At 40.6% G+C, this 20,596-nt stretch overlaps 1 protein-coding gene across 1 annotated transcript in view; it reads left to right on the forward strand.

Moving 5' to 3' along the window:
• ANTXR2 (ANTXR cell adhesion molecule 2) overlaps positions 1-20,596 on the forward strand; it is a 120,126-nt gene that overhangs the window by 64,908 nt on the left and 34,622 nt on the right. The window contains exons 13-16 of the mRNA XM_056352787.1: positions 1,748-1,789; positions 2,835-2,930; positions 6,935-7,102; positions 8,399-8,479. Of these exons, the coding sequence (XP_056208762.1) occupies positions 1,748-1,789; positions 2,835-2,930; positions 6,935-7,102; positions 8,399-8,479 (387 nt within the window). The remainder of the gene's footprint in view (positions 1-1,747; positions 1,790-2,834; positions 2,931-6,934; positions 7,103-8,398; positions 8,480-20,596) is intronic.

Genomic DNA, 20,596 nt, shown 5'->3' on the forward strand with positions numbered 1-20,596 from the left:
GAAATAAGAATGGGAATTAAATAAGATAAGGTGACCCTTAATATATGGAAAGTACTGTTTTACTGTTTCCAGTCTTGTAATTGCTTTCAGTGAGAATTAAGTATCTTCATGCTTCAGAAAATCTGGCTTAGCATCCAAGTATCTCTCAGAATCTGTCCCATGATCCCCCTCTGTTGTGTTTCCTGTAAAGTGAGGGCAGTAATTCCAATTTGGCTCTCAAGAATGCTTTACTAATTAAATAACACATTTCTGTCAAGTATTCTGAAAATTCTTGATGGGTGGGAAGAAAAAGTATTCAGAACTATTTAAAGAAAAGTAATTTCTGGGATGTTTTTGCAACATCTTAGCAGCAAAGGGATCTCTGGTTAAAATCCATAGTTTACTTTCCAATCCACTCGAAGTACTCTGAGCTTGCTTGATGAACAGTTCAGTATCTTAAACCAGAAGTGCTGTAGAAAACTGTTCCCAAGGGTGCCATAACTTATTTCTCTTATTTGATAGAATGCCTGTATCCAGTGCTAAAAGTCCATAGCTTGTTTAGGCAGTAACTAGTAGCTATCCTGGTGGCACTATGACTGCATGTAAATCAAGTAATATAAATCAAGAAGGAAAAATCTTGATTATAGGTCAAGAAAAATGTTTCTTGTACGTATGATGCTATACATCTGTGCAGTGATTTTATTTATAGGCAGTGGTAAATGAATGTACTATAATTAATAGCACGGAGTGAATAAAATAAGACATATTTCAATTAAGGTTTTTAATCCTGCGTTAGGAGATTTAGGTTTTTGTCATCATGGACAGTTTTGGTTATGGTTGCATAATACTAAGGCATAGCAGAAGCAGACTCCTTTATATTCATGGTGTATTTCTGTACAATATTCAAGCACATAAAATGACTTGATATCACTGAAGTACTTCTTTTTAGCTTACAAACCTGCTTTTCTTGTGGAAGAACGGCTGTGCATTCCATTTTCATCTTAATCATTTAAGAGGGTTGCTGCTTTCCTCTTCCCCTCCCTGTACTGTTCAGTGGATTCCTGCCAGTACCAGGGAACTCACTGAGGTTTACAATGTATATGTGAGAGAGAGACTGGGAAGAAACTGTAGGTAGAGGTTTAAATATAGGTGAATTATCCTAAGAGCAGGCCTTATCCAGAAACAGTTTAAGAAGCCTTGTGAATGTAACTCCTGCTTGCAGGTACTCCACACTGAACAGTCAAGGAGCTACATAAATTACTGGATCTGAAATGTGACGTTTGTGGAAATGGTCTAGTCATCTGTAGAGGTGAGGTCTGAGCTACCAGAAGGTGTTTCACACTTGTCATGGGGCCAGAAATTATCCAGCATCATGGTACAGGGAAGCAGGGATCTTGGCTCAATATGTTGCAAGACCTCACATAGACCTTGGGATGCTTTTCCTCCTAGGCTTGCCAATTAACTCCTTAGGGTTTCATCACTGGCTATTACGTGGAATGACTGAGTTTATCCGGTCAGGAAGCAAAGTGGCAGACACGTCTGTCCAGAGTGTCTGCCAGTCAATTGATGTTATTTTCTATTAGATGGATGGTGTTATTTTCCAGAAGGCCTTGATAATCGATACCCAAGGGACTTGGCAGCAGTGGTTGCCAGTTTGCAAGCAAATGTGGGAGACTCAGATGGAAACAGTTCGCTCTTAAAATTTTATGTTGGCTTTTGGGTGCTGCCAGTGTGATTCCTTATGCTTTTATATGTTTGGCTCTTTCAGGTCATCAAAGATCCCCCTCCACCTCCACCAGCTCCAAAAGAGGTATGGTATGATGGTGCTCCAGTCATCACACTGGTTACATGATACCACTCCTATGTGCTTTCCTGTGTTCCATGAATCCAGTTCTTTGTCCTAGCTGCTGAAGAAGAAAGAACTGGCCCGTGGGAAGCCTTAAGCTGAGAGCAAGATGGCCAAAGTCCAAGTCTCTGTTCTGTCTCAGTCATCTCAGTGTGGCATGAATTAAGCCCAAATCCACAGAAATATTTAGGGGCTTTATCCCAGGATAATTGAACAGTATTTTTCCCATTCTGCAGCAAAAGCAGAAAGACTGAGTAGCTCTTGCATAACAGTCTAAAGATTAATGTATAACTTAAACAGCATTTTCCCACAGCTTTGGCATTCCAGACACTGAAGAACCCTCACAAGGGAATTTCTCTCCCTCTTGTGGGCAATAATGCACTAGAGGATCTCCTGGTGTCCTCAGTATTTTTGCCCCTTGGTCTTGATTTAGCCAGTTGCTTGAGCGTACTCAAGTGTACTCTGACAGTTAAGTCCGTGATAAGGCACACTTCATTGAGCTGAGGCAGCCAAGAGCGAGTTTGACAAAGGTTGGCTTAGGAAACTGTGATCGGCTGTGTAACCTTTATCTGCAGATCTGCTGAACACCGTCTGCTGAATCCAAATGAGTGGGGCTGATGATCTGGCTGTGTGAAGGCATTATATTTTCTGTAGAAGCAGTCACTGCAAATCCTTTTCTTTGTGTCTGTTTTGCTTATTTTTATTAGCGGAAAGGAAAAGGATGAGACAAACAAATAGTTGTCAGTAGAACACACAGTTGGATTCACCATTTGGACTTTCCTAACGGTTGCCACCAATGCTTTTCCCATGCAAAATGTCAAAAATATTTCCAAATGTGACCAGATCTTGTTTGCTATTCAGTAAACATTTGGGGAACCTAAATACCTCATCTTTCACACCTAACATGGGAAAACTTTCTGTCTGTGAGCTCTAGTGAAATACACACCTAGTAAGAGGGAAGAAAGAGGTGTATTTTTAAAGTAAATGTTATTTGAATTTATTTGTACAGGAGGAAGAACAAGAGCCCCTGCCTACCAAGAAATGGCCCACAGTGGATGCTTCCTACTATGGCGGACGAGGAGTTGGAGGAATTAAAAGGATGGAGGTTTGTACGATATGGAGATGCCAATTCACTAAAACACAAGCTCTCTGAGGCTGCAAATGGTGGAAACAAAGGCTTTTAAAGTGTACTGAAAATACAAGGGCATAATGTGTGCTTCTTTTCCAGTGACATAAGCCTTGTAAAATTTTTTACTATTTTGAACAATTTTGACCTTGCCTATGAAAGAACAGCTTTCAGTAGTTCCATTTGACTGGAACTTTAAAGAGCTGCCTGAAGACATGCTCTTTCCATCAAGCTAATGAGAAAGAGGGAGTGAGAGCCTTTTCTGAATGTTTTGGAAGAAATTACAGTGAAACATAAGTCCTCCAACTGTGGGCCAGCCAAATGCGCTGACAATGGTGATGCTAAGGAGAGGCTTGATCCCAAAGGAACTCACAGCGACAACAGTGCCTGTCTTTGAAGAGACATGATAGCATCATGTTAATTAAAACAGAATGAAAAATGTGCATCCTTATGGGCACGTCCTTATGTCAGATTTTATAGTCAAGTCAGCCTTTATGGAATTTGCAAAGCAGTTTTCTGCAGTTTTTAACTTCAGTCTAGGAAACTGTTTCTGTCTGAAATACCCACCTAGGCCCTGTTGATGTATCTTGATGAAACTTTAAAGGCAATGGCCTAAGAATCAGCTTTGCTTGAGTTCTTAAATGCGGTAGAAGAACATGCAAGATTAAAGCTGTGCTGCTTATGTGTGTTTCCTTCAGCGGTTCAGAACTACTAATTTAGAAGAGCTTCAGATTTTAGAAAAAGAAAACATTTTGTGCAGTGCTTTTCAGAGCCAAACTAGAAAATACTTACCAACGTAAAGAATTACAAGCTTGGATTTCTAACAGGAGCCATGATGAGCTCCAAGAGTTCCAGGAGGGCTTCCAGGGTTTACGTCTTTACAGTTTGTAAATGGGATCTCATACAGTAAAAGAGAAACCAAACAGATACCTCATGAACAAAAGTAACATCAGTGCCATAAATAAATGCATTTCATCACATGGCAAAAATACAGTATTTTCTCTTCAAAGAAGGGAGTGGAAAGTAACCATCAGGTTAGAAAATATTTTCATCTGTGCTAGGAGTTTTGCACAAGACTAAGGGCTATACACGTAAACCAGCTGAAATTGCTGACAACACAATCAGGGGCTCTGGAAAGGCAACTCATTCTGTGGAGCTGTCCCTGTCCATCTCCGGGATCTGAGAGTACTGATAAATTCCAGGGTTGGGTGTCATGTCATAAATGCCTCCGCATTTGAATACGGAGCTTTACCTCTGTCCTGTCTGTACCAGTAGGGCTGAGGAAAATGCTGTCTTAACAGCCCTTCCCCAGCTGTTGGGACAGAGTGGTATCAGACCTCATAACTTCCACTGGCTCAAGAGAGAACATTGCTTTTTTGGTGAATCAGGGCAGAGTGAATGTGGAAACAAGAGAGAAAATGAAAACAGACTTAGGATGATGAAGGTGAGCGGGTCAAAGGGAGCTTATTCCTTACTTGAGAGTTAAATGTTGTTTCTGTGCTGTGACCAACGAAAAACTTGCTGGACTAGTCATTATGTTTCTTCCTGGGTTTCAGTTCATGTAGTAATGCAGTTGTCTATTTTTTTATTGCTCCTCTGTGCTCTCTTCTTCTGGCAGCTTGATTCTTCTGGCAGCTGTCTTGCATAGACAAAACGAGAGCATGAACCAGTAAATGTCTGCTTACCACTCCTGTCCTACTTCGCTTCCTATATTCCCTTTCAGGGCAGTTACACATTCACTCCTGCCTTCTCCACTAGCTTCACCCCTCTATGACAGTCCAAAATAATTTAGCCAGCGTTGTTCACCCTTCCTAGATCTGTATTTTGGCATTGCTTTAAAGTTTTATGGTGTAATTTCTAGACCCCACCCATTACAGGCAGTAAACTTTTATGTCAGACTTCACAAATTCTGGTTTCTTCTGAGTGAAGTTGCTTTAGTCGGAAGGAGAAGGTCATTTTATCAGTAAGGAATCCACCATCTACCTCTAAGTGGTTTTAACAGTGTTTAAAATACATTTTAACAACGTCATAAAAACCACTGTAAAAGTACCATTGATCACGGTGAAAGATACAGATGCATTTTAATGACCCAGCAGGGCCTACTTGGACATGAAAGCCTGTTCTGATATTGCAGAGAGAGGATTCCCCAGTGAGAAAAAGAAATCACTAAGCAAGCCAAACAGTAAAGTTCAAAATAACAAAAAGGTTCAAAACAATCCCCCTCCTAAGAAATGATGGTCTGTATTTTACCAAGATGAGTTACAGTACTGCAGACCAAGTTTAGCTCTGTTGTACTTTGCTGCTGTCATTCTGTATGGTGAGATGACAGTGGTAAAAGACACACAGTGGTGATAAGGTGACAAGATTTTTCCCCAAGGTATTTATTTTTCTGAAGGGGGCTAGACTCTGACTTGCCTACATGTTTTCCTCACTTTCTGTGTCAGCCCATTCTGCAAATGGTGCTGATGAGCATGAAGAAGTCAGGCTGTTTCCTTCTCCCGTGCTATGGCATAATTATCCCGGCACATTATAGAATGTCCCTAGCAAGAACTGGAGCAGTATTCTTCCATCCCTCTGGGTAACAGAAGGAAGACCAGGGGTGTGTCTTTTTCCTGGTGAGCAAAACGATGTGCCCCTTTGCAGTGGGAAAGCTGTTGCATCGCACGGTTCTTGTGCCTACTTCTCAAATGCTTTGTATTGGCAAGTAGCAAGACAGAACTGACGTACAGCTCCCAAGCAGTGTGCAGTGAAGCTCTTAATTCTTTCCCTCAGGGTGGAAGGTCAGTCTTCTCTGATTTTTCTTACTTGGATTCTTCTCTTTTCATGACTGGCATCTCCAGTCAGGAGGTCACTGAAAAAACCAAGTATGTTGGTGGAGTCCTGCAGTAATGGTTAGTTATTTTCTAGTAACAGTTTAATGACTCATCAGTGTGTCACATTTACTCAAGATGTAATGTCAAAATTTAATTTCCTGGGCTTAGGTGTATCAGGTCCTCCTTGCAGGCTAGATTGTAGCAGAGGGCATGATTTAGTAAGTCTTGCACTGAAAATAATCCAGACCAGTTTTACTAAGAACTTTCAAACTCCAGCCACAGCTTTAAGATGCTGTTTTTGGATGATAAAGTAACAGTCTTGTCTAGTCTTGTTTCTTTGTACAATACAGCAAACATCCTTGCTCAAATTGCTGCACGGTGTTTCCAATTACAAGATGAAATAAGATTACTGTAGCAAGACAAATCATCTCTCTTGGAAGGTTTTTTCCTGTATTTCCTCTTTATAGCATAGTAACTACAACCTTTTATGAAGTGGAAATATGTGCTTGTCTCACCACCAGCAGTAATCCAGGTTTCCTTTCTTTCTGAAGCCTTTGTATATATTTTATATACTTGTGGTGGTGATAAAATATACACTGCTACATGTTTTACATTTACTTATTATGCAGGTTAGACTGATTCATCTGCGTTTTCTCCAGTGTGTATCTTCTTGCAGAACTACTTGAAAACTTGGGCTTCTGCTAAAACTCGCTCAAGTATCTATCGCCTTCTGTGTAGATTGGGGTTCTCAACAAACATACTGTGCTAGGAAATCTGGGGTGACAAAAATCTAGGCTTTCTTTGGTGCCAGATTAAGGTCTGGTATTTCAGGATATATCGGAACTGGAAATCATATTTTTACATCATCAGTTAAAGAAGATTTCCCAGTTTTCCTGTCTCCTATCTAGCCTGTGTGATGCATGGTGGAATTTTCTTTCAGTATTTCTCATGACTTTTTTCTACTGAGAGACTCATATTTACAAATATATTTAACTAAGACTGCTTGTCATCAAAAATGAAGAGGGAACATTTTCCTCAGTACCTCCCCTCTTGTTTATTCAGAACTTCTTCCAGATTTAAGCTTTTTTAGCTACTTCTGTTATTTGCAACAGCTTCCTTGTCCTTTGCATGCAGTGCATTTACATCTGAACTCTGGCTTTACTTACTTAGGTTCGCTGGGGTGATAAGGGATCCACGGAAGAAGGGGCTAGATTAGAAAAAGCAAAAAATGCTGTGGTGAAGCTCCCGGAAGAACCAGAAGAACCTTTTCATCCTAAACCACCTAAACCAAAGCCTACCTCACCAGCCATTCAAGAGAAGTGGTATACGCCAATTAAGGTAAATTTTAGTCTTCAGTACAATATAATCTTGTACTGAAGGTTGGATTTTGTCTGCCTTACCAGTCTTACATGCTGAACCATACATTATTTTTGAAGTATTCCCATTCAAGTGTAACGTACTACTCTCAAAGTGAACACCTACTCAGGATGAATAGCAGGAGCCATTTTTAGCCTAAATGCAGTACTTCATCATTACTGCCACATTCTGTTTTCCCTCCCCAGAAAAGGGACATATGATACAGTAAGAGTACTAAAATCTGTGGGGGTTTTATTGACATTTGGTCTATCTCAATGTATATCTAATTAAGCCTAAAATTACAGTTTGTAGCTGTTGTACCAACTTTTAAACATACATACTCATTACCAACCAAGAAAAGCAAAAAAATATATAAAACAATATAATGCAAAAAGTCTGACAAACAAGTGAAGCATAATAAATGGCTTAAAATAAAATTCTGTTTTATTTTTTAAAATTTCTAAAATAAAATAAAAAAAAAGTTTTCCTCTGTAGATGACATGAGTTGCTTGCAAACCCATAACAAACTCTTCTTAAAAACGAAAGATGGGTCCATAAATGCCTTGCTTTATATGTGTAAAGCAGAGAATACACAGGTTTAGCTGGCACTATGGATACATCTATTCTGTCTTCACAACGTCTGATAAGTCCTTTCTGACCACCGGAAGGTCCTGAAGCTGCGTTACCCACACACACACGCAAACTTGGCAACCCATCTGTGCGGAGCAGGATGCTTCTGACAAGCAATGGAACTGCTGTGCATGTTCGGCACAGGTAGCCTGCGTGCTCGCAGTGAACCTGCTGCATACGCTGCCTGTGGGACTTACTGCCCAGCACAAATCAGACCTAGCAGGTCTGAGGCTTCCTGAGAATGATAAACTTGCTATATACGTGCTGTAAAGACAAATACATTTATATGTGGGAGAAATCCCAGATGGACATATGGCAATGGAGCCCAAAATATTGGCAAATAAACATATTACTTCTACACAGCTCAGCAGTAAACGTGGGTTAGGTCACCGCTACTCTGCTCCCAGTGGAGGTGAGAGTGCAGGACGGAGCATTCACTGATGGGAAAGAACAGCACCACGGCTGTGCAGCATAGGTGGCACAGCCTAAGCTTATACTTTGCTTCTCTGCCTCTGAGGAACTGGTGCTCATTCTTCATGTAAATGTAAATTTCTCCATGGATGTCCTCGGACTGTAACTTAGCAGGTGTGGTGTACTTTCTGTCGACTGATTTTATTGTACTGAAAGTCCTGTTCTCTATTGCCACAGGGTCGACTTGATGCGCTGTGGGCACTGTTACGAAGACAGTATGACAGAGTCTCTTTGATGCGACCACAGCAAGGAGATGAGGTTTGTGTGTGGCGTGTGCATCTGCTATGGTTGGCAAAAGTGGGGCATGTTACAGCCAGGCTTTAGCAGCTGTTGAACACCAGTAATTCTGTGACCTTAACTAAAAAAGCACTGCAACCAAAAGAATAGCACAGCAGAAAGAATAATGCACTGGGGAAACAAAGCGTGTTGAAAGACATATCACACCAGCCCAGATAGGTTGCAGAGGCTGGATCTCCTGAAAGCAAAGTGAAGGATTCTGTATTTTGTGAGTGTTCAGCTGGAAAACAAAAACACAGCATGCACTTCATTCAGTGTAAATGCTCTGTAGCAAATACTAAACCTTTCTTATAACCAGTTATTTGTAAGACTAGAGTCTGGCAGTCAGAATACTAAAACCACCTCAAACTGAAGTGACCACCAATAACTTTCATGCAAGTTGCTTCACATAGCTTTGCACTTCCATGCCAAGGACAACTTTCACAGAAAGAAAAGGTGAGGAAGCTAGTTTTCTTATAGTACACTCATGGCCTGTGAAGAAGTGGCCTCCACTAGAGACTGCTATGACTGGGAAGTGGAGTTATGGTTTGAACTTTTTGCAGTGAGGCTATACTGTGTATTTCTGATCGTTATTTCTTAAGAAAGTATTACTTTAAATCTTAGCATTTATCTCAAATACCTATTGACAAGGTATTTCGGATCTACTGGGACCATTCAGCTTTCCTGTTTGTGGCACATTGAGAGACATAGGAGCAAAGAATTTCCTCTAAATGAGATGGCAACTTACAATAAATCAACAAACTGGCCCCAGATGGGTGTGACAGATGAGATCCATACTACAAAGCAGTAGCGTCCAAGAACACTATATTTGCAACATATACCATAACGATGACATAAAAGAATTAGAGGGGTTAAAGGCAAGGAGTTACCTTTGGAGAATGAGAGGTAATCGGTATTTAGATTATTTTCCTGGGGTGAAGTATGGTACTGTTCTGAAGAAGGAAAAGGTGGGACTTAAGACAAGGACAAGCGTTGGAAGAAGCAGGATGACAAAGTGCAATGCTGGAAATAGGGAACACAGTCAAATACTAGTGTTACCATTCTAGTTGTCACGTTGGCAAATTATTTACTGTTTGCATGAATGATGCATGTTACAAGTAGGAGAATTAACAGTAACAAATCTATATACAAGATATACAGTACAATACAATTCAACAGGTAAATTCAATGTAAATGGAAATGTAGAAGAAATGGTGCCTGAACAGGCTAAAAAATAAGTCAGTCAGGCCCTGTTTTGAGGATTTCTGACCATAAAGACAGGCAGTTACTACAAAAATTGCCTGCCAGTGGAGGCTTTGCTGAGCCACTGTGAAGTTAGGCATCTGCTTTCTCTGGACCTGGCAGGAAGACGTTGACCAACATCTTGGTTTATGAAAAAGAGAGAAGTAGCTCACAGATCTTCAGTATCCCCACTGAAAAATGGAGTAGGATTTGTACTGATTAATAAATTCTAAACCAATGGTGTGACCTGTGATGCTGTAGGAGTGCAATTTCTCTCTGGCGTGGTATTTTACATCTTGGGGGAAAAATACAAATCCTTTTACTTGTTCCTAACTTGCTAGGTAGAGATCCCATGCCGTACCCCTGATGAGTATTAAGTCAGTGGACAAATGAGCAGTCATGCATATGTACAGCCAGACATGCATACACATACTTATTTGGAAGCGCTCTTATGGTAAACAGCAGCCACATAATTGTTTTGTTTTGTTGTCCTTCTTTTATTGTTCAAGAACTTGGTAGTTCCCATTTGTAGAAGAATTCACTGCTGAATTCAAGTCCTTGATCAAGTAATTGAAATTTAGGCATGAAGTATCAAAGCAGAGTGAGCTTTTTCTTCCTCCGCTCCCACCTCTGCCATGTTGCCAGACAATGCTAGGGTGGCCTAGTTTGAGCGCTGCACGCAGTTGAGCCAAGAAGCTTTGATTGTGGATGGAGGTCCTTTGAGTCATAAATTTTTCAGGTAGCAGTCCGTGAGGTTAGGGAAGCTTGTACAGGTGTGAGCTAGCAGGTTGTCGCCGACATCTGTTTGGAGTGGAGGCACAGGTCCTCAGCAGCCTGCAGCGAGGCTGCAGGATTGTCAGCAGATGTAGTTAAGAGTGGCAGAACAGTTTTGGTCTCACATTTGCCGCCTGGGGGCTGAAACACTAAAGGTAGAGTGGGGGTGGACACAGCTGCGCTCCTAAACATGCCTCAGGCACAAATAAAGAGATCTAATATAGTTTGACTCTGTTGTGGTGGGGAGATGAGGACAGAGAGCCACTTCAGAGACAACTTAATGCTGCAACATCTGCCGCCAAGTTTCCAGGGAGTGACAGGGGACAGCAGGTACAGATCGAAGTCCCCACATAAACAGCCTCCATTAAGCCATGAACTCTTTTGAAGGGCTCCCATCAAACGTAGTGGAGTCCGCAGCAGGAGATTTTGTTTTCAAAGCCACGTTTTGTTTTCTGCACTAACAAGATAATTTATAAATGATGCATTACCCTGCATTCATACTCCTATCTATAATTTCTTTCCTTTTTTTATTAAAGTGGCAAAGAAGAATGAACTGTGCGAGTTTTGGGGTACTTTGATAAACCAGTTAACTGTCTGAGGGTTTTAACTGACATTATGGCAACCTTCAGTCTACAGCGTTAAGTTCAACTAGGAAGTAGAGCTGAGTGTGTGTGCCGTTACGGCGGCGTTGTGGAGGAGCAGCTGCCATTGTTTCTGACTGGAACACCTCTTCCAGGGATTTTGTTACTGCCCAAGAACAGAACCTGGTACAGGTTTCCAATGGGAGCGTTAGGGTCCTGTTCTTTTCTCTAAATCCTTGTGTTTATTTTCTGATTTGTAGTTTAGCACCTAAAGGTAATCACCAGGGTTTTTGCAATTCTTGAAAATATGACCATGTTGCTTTGTGCAATTTGATAGTGGCTGAGATTCTGATCCTGTGCACATTTATGCATGCAAATGTATTTTAAGTCCGCAGACAGCCTATGGCACTTCTATTTTAAGATTTTGCCCTATTGGGATGCAGATATGTGTGACTGGTAAAAGGAAAAAATCCATAACTAATTCTAGAAGAAATTCTACAATAGAACTATTGAATGCTTTCAGCTTTTTTAAGGTTACAAAACAGCCTAATAAAAAGGAAGACAATTCTTCTTGTTTTTAATTTTAAGCCTATTAGCATTTACCTGCTTTAGATTCGTTTATAATAATGGCTGCAGAATCAGTGCAAGCATCTGTTTAAACTGATGTTACTTTGTGAGCATCTCTATGTTATATGAAAGAATTATATTATGCATTGTAACTCTGTTAGCATCACACAATTTACAGTTAGAAACCCTTTGACAGTATTGCATTCTCTGAGAAGAGGCCCATGTTACTGTTCCCTTTGTGTTTCTTCAGTAATTCATATGCTGGGCACAGGCGGAAAATACTAGATCATTAGCTCAGTCTGTCAATTGTAGAGTGGAATAGTAATTGTTAGGAAGCTGATGCTTCGAGTGCCTTACAACTGAGAGAAAACTTGCTGTTTTGAAACAAAAGACTCACTGCAGTGCCTAGTAGCATCCTAGCTGTCAGTTCCCACAGTGCCTTCCCTGGGTTCGATGGGCAGTTCATCACCAACCTTCGCAGCAGAGCTGCCCGTCTGCCGGCACTGTTACTAGCCTAGTGCTTTATAACTCGCTGAGCGATGCTTGCTTGCCTGCAGGGTAATGGGAGCAGGAATGAGACTGTATATTTCTCCTGTATCCTCTAAAACCAGAATTGTTTGGCCATTTCCTACCCAACGAGGACCTCCTTCAAGAAAATGGAAGGTGATTTGGCTTTTTTCTTTAATCACTGCAAATTGTTGAAATATATAGAGAAATAACAAGTTACAGTTAGAGAAAGATTACTGTGGTACTTGGAAGTAGTACACTTTTTGGTTTAAAACTTAAAAAAACCCCTGCACCTAGCAGGTGTTGTATTACAACATAAGATGGCTCACTGGAGCTCCCTGTTCAGTGATAGTATGATACAGTGTCTTTGGTGGAACATGGAAATTATGCTCAAGAAATTGTTGACTGAGAGTTTTAAAAAGAAACTTCACCATCACTCACATAGCACAGTTTATGTTTATGCTGGATCTTCTAAATTGCTGCAATGGTAAGAAGCTGCAAAACTAGTTAAGAAATATGTGAGATTAGAAGGGAGTTAAAGCACCTCTTTTTCTTAAACGATTTCTGCCAAAATACTCCTTCTGTCACTTCTTCAAGTGAGAATGTGTTTGTATAGACCTGAGAGCCAAACTGGAGCCAAAGTTTTTCTTAAACTTCCAGAACAGACCCATATTACTGTTAAAATTAAGTTCACTGTTACAGAAAGTAGGAGAAAACATTTGAACTGCCCTATTCAGACTGAATTCAGGGGTTGGTCTCTGACGTAAAGCAGTGCATCGCACCGAGTGAAGCACTGAACTAAATTTCAGGAAAAACAATCATACTTTGGCCTGACTAAAAGAAAAAAGTGTTTTTTTGGAGAGGACACCTGCCCCTTTTGTTAAAATGGTGAGCAGTAGCCAAGAGATAAGTATAAGTATGAATTACAAACTTACTGGAGTTTTGTTGTGCTGAAGATGCAGAAGAATATTCTGTAATGAAAACATCTAGATAATAGTACTTCCTCCAAAAGGATGCTCATCGTAAATGGGTATCACAGCTTCACTTTATTAAAACCGGATTGCAGGCTACCATCCAGGAGGGTCCAGCCTGTCTGCCTCTCAGGTGCCCCATCCTACCTAGAGTGGTTATTGTAACAGGTTTGCTGGCTGTCAAACCATATAAGCAGTAGTTATCATCTCTATTGAAAGATGATGTTGTTCTGGTGTTTGGAGAAACAAGGGTATTTTCCCATCTACGTAGGCAGTCACTTTTGGCACTCCCTCCCTTTGTGCAGATGAGTGCTGTTGCTCTTTAAAATGAGCCTTCAGAATTCATTAGTGTGAGTATAAACGCTTGTATGAATGAAATAGTAGAAAGAAAGAAACCTGCTTGTCAATTTTAAGGTCATGACACTTTTACCGATTTGACCCGTACTCCCACAGAGTAAACTGGTCAAACCAGCACTGACAAGACCTCGTGCGGGTCCTTGGAGGCAGTACCACACCGGTGAGCATGCTGCTCTGCCTGTGTGGTTCCCATATCTGTTAGACAGCAGCAGGTATGGTTGGGTGATGGTCCTGATGGAAGCACTGTCATGCCAGCACAGGATATACTTCGTGAGGCCGTGATATACTTTATAATAGAGCATTTTAAAAAGCTGAGCTGCCAGCAGAGCATGCAGCCAGAAGAAGTCTTGCTGTCTTTATTAGTTTACAAATGGCTAGCTGAAAGACAAGTGCTTTAGGCCTCCTAAAATGCAACAAATGCACCATACCGGGCATCGTGGTAACTTAATAATGCCTATTAGGAAAAGTCAGTCTTTTCTTGGTGAAGTATGAATTTGCTATAGCTGTCAAATACCTACTTTGCCACCCTAAAGAGCATTGCAATTCTTCCTCCGCTCCAAGCTGTACCAAAAAGAAAACATTTCATTTTTCAGTGCAGTTTTTGTTAATAACTGTTTGTTTCATTGGGCATGATTCAAAAGGGAAAAAACAAATTTGTTTCCTTCATTCCTCAAAACATTTTTTATGGAGTGGATTGCAGTAAACCCAGTTACATTTAATCACTACCTGGCTTCCAGCGAAGGGAGAGCAGTATATATCTAACCAAACCCAGTCATAAAACACAGCTCCCTGCTTGGGCAGAGCCCTTATGTAGTTCATGTTCATGCTGAGTATCTCATTAGTCCAGCTTACAGAGAGACCGGCTACCTTCAAGAAGTAGCAAGAAGAAAGCCAACAGGTTCATTCAGTTGCTACTTTCCAGAAGAGATGTGACAGCTTTGACTGTCTTGGGTGTCCAGATTTATGAACTAGTCCTACGCTCTTAACCAGATTAGTTCCTTTTCCATTAACTGCTGAAAGTAGGGCAGCTGTCCGAGCGGCTGGTTGTAAATTCGATAATGTCTGCTGTGTTAATCTGTAGGCTTTTCAGATGAAGAAGGCAGCAGATAACAGGATTAAAGTTTCACGACCCAGGGTTTTCACAGCCCGAGACGCGGGCGTAGGGGGATAGAGAATGACTTCTGTCATTAATCTTAATTGATTGCCAAGAGGTTTTAATCTGGGTTATTAATTAGGAAGGTCCTTAACACACTGTCTACATATCAACATCAGATGCTCTTTTGGGACTTTTGGGACATATGGCCTATCTTATATTTACATTCACACAATTTACACATACATACATTTCTGTATGAAGAAATTGTTACATGTATATATGCATACAAGTAGCTGTAGAAGCATTTGCATGCAGAGAGGCATCACATATTCTTTGGCAAAATGTGATGAAAAAGGAAAAACTGCTTTGCAGAAAGGTTAAATTTCCACGCAGTAAACGTGTATACCTCTGTTTATGCTGATATGTATATGAATCCATTTTGATGATATATGCCATTTATCTAGATTATCTTTCAAACAGAAATCTTTGATTTGCAGATTTAAGTAATCTTTAACTAAAGTGCAGTACATGGCTCTGTGTGCCTCTGGCCATTCAAACACAGAGACATTGCGAACAGAAACATTACCATTTTTATCTTCCACAGTTCCGATGAGTTAATGTTCAGGCCTTCACTTTTCACTTTTCTTATTTTTAAACAAGTTACTGTTGGACAGCTAGAATGGATAGAGGTGCAACTATCCATAGCTGCAGCTACGTAACTATGTGATAAATCCCAGTAATGTTGCTTCAACGTTTACCAAAGTACTGTTTGCAGGAGGAAATATTAAATTATGATTTCAGTATATAAACCAGGCAAGAAAAGAAAACACTGTGACAGAGTCCTGGCATTTGAATTTTGTGCAGATTTGAACTGTGCCACAAATTTCTGCAGTCTTTCCTTTCTTTACAGAAGATTATTTACATGATTAATCCCGTGTATGGAAACGGGAGCCATGGCTGAGGAGGCCCTTTGTTTTAAGTCCTCTGTGAGTGACAGTGGAAGACTGCTGTTTTTTGTTAAGCGTGCTAGGCCATGCTGTGTCCTGCTTTCCAAAGCAAAATGCAAACATCATAACATAAGGCAACCACTTAGTTACTCGGGAGGTGAAAAGTTTGCTTTATAAAGTGTTCGCAACAAGTAAGAATGCTTTGAGATACTTCAGACTAGAGAGAAGGGTGTAACTGCAGTTTTCTAGGAAGAGACGGAAAAAAAAAAAAAGGCCTGTAATCAGGGAGGATTTGCTGACAACTGAGTCCAAGAATTTCTGAGTTTTTGCTGGGAAATGGAGATTGATCACTTGGCTCACCTAAAGTTAGGCTGTAGCAGCTTGTAGACAAAGCAGCTGTAATGCTGTAGGGACCTCTATCAATGGAAATGCACATGAAACCATGTGAAAGCTCTTTTGTCATGTCCTTTTTGGGTACTGCGTTGCCTCTTTGAAACAGTTATGTGCAGCTTTTACTCTTCTGCAGTAAATTGCATTGTCTACCCTAAGTAGAGGTGTGTCAACTATTGCACCACCACACAGGGGCATCCCACAAAAGCACCCGCCTGCCAAAGACTTGCTGTGGTTTTCTGCTCCAACTTGGATCTCATAGGAATTAACTGCTGGCCAATTCCAGAGTACTTGGACTCTTAAAAAAGAATTAATTTTGACTCATTGCTAAGCTATTTATCAGAGTCCCATCTATGGAAGACTTACAGCGTGATGTCCTATATCGTCTTACTCTTGAAGCATGTTCATCTCAAGCAGCCTGTATAGCTTCATTTGGACTACTGGGCTGTGTGGGTTTTGCTAAAGTCCTGTCTTGCACCAGTCATTCAGCAGCCGCTTGAATCAGTGTGTAATTTTTCACTTTGCATCTGAGATGCTTCTGCTGAGAAGGTACAGCATAGTAACAACAGAATCCCAAGAAGGTGTCTTACTGATTTGGCGGAGAATCCATTGTTGTAGTGATTCAGGAGTTCTCTCACCGGGTCATGAGGGCCTCCGTGTTGGCAGATTCAGGAACAGGTCAGAACTTGGATTTCAGACAATGGCATCAATTCTTCCACCTTGTCACAAATTTGAAGTCCAAGGATGAAATTACTTTGATGACCATGATTCCTTGACATAACTCTGTGCCTGCCTTTTACCTGTGAGTCACAGATAAAGAAGAGGAATAAAAATAATTTGAAACCACATTGTAAGCCACAGACACCAAGAGTGGATGAAAAGCCCTCCAATTGCTCACGCAGAATCAGCAAGGAATTTCCATTAGCTGTGTATCTGTACCCCTGTGAGTTTGCTTTTTGACAACACTTAAAAGATTTTATTTGGAGCAAAAATAATGCATTAGTCATTTAAGCTCCTGTGCTCCCAAAGATCATTAGGAATAGTGTATTTTATTGGAGATGGGATTCTCAATAGCTGTAGAAGTGAACGGCCCCAGCATTCTTCAACGGTGATATGGCATGCTTTAAAAGATTCAGACTGTGATTTCACTGCCACTTGGAGGAAATCTGTGCAAATACTTTGCATAGAGAGATGAGTGAAGATGGAAATCAACTGACCAGGAACCAGAGACGCTCTGGGATGGGAAACTTGGTGACAGAATGAAGTGAAAAGAAATAGGCTAGTTTTCCTTTGACTCTGCTAGGCTCTTCTCTAACCAACAGGAAAGGCTTGTGAAAACATCTTGAAAAGACTATTTTTAGAAAGCGAGAGTTTGTGTATCACTTAGAAGGTGTTAGTGTCACCTGCAGGTAGCTGTGGCAGCTCAGGCTTCAAGGAGGCTTACTTCCTTAGGATGAGTTTATTATAAGCTTGTGCTAAATTGTAGCTAATTGGGTTCAGAGAATGCTCAAATACGCCCTCCCAGATACTCACTGCACCCATACAAGAGTCTCTAAAGCCTGAAAGCAGTTGCACATGTTAATAATTTTGTGCATGCAGATTTTCTCATTAGTTTTAATACAACATTATCAAGAAGAAGGCGGGGTGAGGGAGCTGTTCCATTATTTTGACATTGATTGCATAGCTGTTGCGGAATCAAGGCATGAACAAGAAGATAAGAAGTTGGGAGGGACTACAGTACATGTGCTGCTGATTGTGACAGCTGTATGTTAGAGGTGGACAGTGGGGAGAAAAAGAAAAAAGATCACAAAGTATATTTATTGCTTCTGATCTTTTTACTGTATTTCCATAATTCAAAATTACTTTTGTTCTGAAATAAATTTTTGCATGTCTAAGTCCATTATGAACTACAAGTCCATACAGAATTAACAAAAAAAACCCCTAAATACTTGGGTTAGTAGCATTTTAAAATGACAGAGTCTTGATAAGCTATAATATTTTCAGAACAACTCAGCTGCAATATCTTTATGGAGTGCCTTCAAGTAATGTACACCTCTCATCTTCGTCTGTTTGCATGTTCTATCTAAAGGGGAAAGTGCTACTTAGTAAAAGAAGTGAGTGTGCCACACATTGCCAAAGGCCATTATACTTTCAGGTTCAGGCTGACATCCATCCATAAATTAGAATGTCTCAATACATTTGAGTGTTGTCTCTCAACAGTGTGACATAATGGCGCACCCTCAGCTTTAACATTTAATTTTAATAGTGAATGTGCTGCTTTTTGATGGTTTGTGTCATAGCCTTCATGTAATTTAAACAGTCTTAAAAAAAGTTAATTCAGTTACAAGTAATGGAGTTCTTAATGCTGCTTTGCATCACTAAGGATATATAGATGCATATGATTTTGTTCCTTTCAAGTCACTCTGAAATGAATTTTGCAACTTCTGATAACTGTGGTGGACAAATGCTAAATGAAAATCAATTATTTAAGTTTAAATGCACTAAGCTCACCATCTTCCTTCAACAGCCTCTGGTGGACAGCTAACCAGATGATAAGCAACAGTGTCACTGACCTATAGCCTTGTAATGTTTTAACGTAACCCTCTAAGGACAGCACTCCTCTGCCATTGCATTGCTTGTACTCTAGCACTCGGGATTTCTCATTCATAGATTACTTGATGTTTGATACACATTTCTACCTGTAGTTTTCTCCCACAGTATTGCTCCTTCTTTATTACTTAGTCTAGCAATCCAAACCCTGCAATTTAAATCAGTTTGATCACAATAAGAAGGATTAGGTTTTCTTGGATTTCATTATCACTTTTTTCCACTGGAAACAATAGAAATTCTTTCATGGTCTGAAATAAAAATTTCCTTGCTGGATACAAAATATTACTGTCTGATCAGAGAAGGTAAATGCAGGTGGAAAGTGCACGGTAGCTAGTAGCGCACTTTATGTCTTTCTGTGCTGAAGTAGATGGATGGTATTTCATTCTGTGTTACAGTACAAGATAAAACCTGCTAAAATTTGGAATGGTTGTAAAATGATGGACAGGTATCTTTAGGAAGTAGAGTATGATCCCAGAAGAAAGTTGATTGTTTAGGGCTGAAATTTTTCAGAAGAGCCTAAGGGCTTTTAGGGTGTTACTCAGTACCATGGAAGAACTTTCCCAGCAAACCCAAGCGCACCTCAGTGCTACAAGCTGTAGCAGGTCTCTGAATCATACAGCAATCCTGCATATTGTTACTAGAGAACAGCAGCTCACCCCAGGAGAGATGTTAGTTTCAGGGCACAACCTTATGTCAGGGCTGCTTGCTTCTCCATTCCAGTGCTGCCTTGCCCTGTTCCTGGCTCCATTCCTCAGCTAGCATGGACTGCTCTGTTTGTCCACTGGAGAGCTTTAGGTGGCTATCTTAAACCTGGAGTATCTATCATAGTTGAGCCACAACTAGTCACAGGGCATTTATTTCATTGATAAAATAATAACATCTATAGGCAAAGGCTTCTGCGTACTAATAGCCGGTTTGAGTCTCGGGCAGTTGATGGGAATGACCTTTCGTTTGTGCAGTCATTTTCATAATGATATTTGGGGTCAGGCGTGATAACCATCTGCCATGCATTGGTAGTAGACATCAGTTCCTTTGGTAGCATGATAGAGAGAAACCCCAAGCAGATAGTCAGAGATCATAGTTCGCTAATGAACTTGATGGGGCATTTTATTAAGAATATGATGGCAACTAAGTAAGGTTTTTCCCTCTCATAGCCTGTTGTGGATTTGCGTCCCTTGAATCAATCTTAGTGAGCCAAGCACAACAGAGTCATACATCATCTCCTTGAAAGTCCTTCCTGCTCCTAGCATTTGCTTTTTTTGGTGTATAGGCATTCAAAACTTTTCAGACCTTCCAAACTGAAATCCCATTTATCCTTCCTTTTTTCCCTCCTACTGATGGTATGCCTTCATGTTTAACTTTCCCCATAAAGTTCTGGGCTAGTCTTTGTGGACGTGACCCTGGGGGTATCAAGGCCAGTTATCACTGGTCCTAGTCAGGGCCAAATCAATAAACAGCACAAAGCCATCAAGCTTGGAATAGCACTTTATACCATTTTATGCTTTAAATTCCTGCCAAGTACAACATAATTTTACTGAATGAAAGCCTGTTTCTCTGAGCTAAACAAACATAACATCTGTGGCTCAAATTGCAAGTGGTATTCTACATTTTGACTTTTAAAGGTTTGAGTGTTCTGGGTCACAGGTATTTAAGAAACCCCTTAATTTCCTGGCATACTACTCTAGTTCCGTTCATCCAGCCTGTTCACACTCAGCCTGCGTGGAGTGATGATAGCTGGGGATTAACCTGCACAGCGGATCCCAAGCTATGGCACTTGCCTCCCACTTCAGATCACTAAAACCTACATCTAATGGTTTTCAGCAAGGACTGCAACATTTCCTCCAAGGGCTTGTTTGAGGATTAGCAAATATAACTGGTCTTCAACTGAAATAATTATTTGTTATACCTGATCTATAAGGTGCTTCCATGTTAAAACTCAACTTTCTGGCTAATTGTACCTGCTGCTGACTTAGATCTGTGATTGCCAATGCTGCGTTTAGGCTCAGTGGTGGTGAGGGTTTGGTAACTTGTGAATGTAGCACTGAAAAATGCCTCCA

The sequence above is a fragment of the Falco biarmicus genome, chromosome 1 (genome assembly GCF_023638135.1).
Source record: "Falco biarmicus isolate bFalBia1 chromosome 1, bFalBia1.pri, whole genome shotgun sequence".
NCBI classification, from domain to species: Eukaryota; Metazoa; Chordata; class Aves; order Falconiformes; family Falconidae; genus Falco; species Falco biarmicus.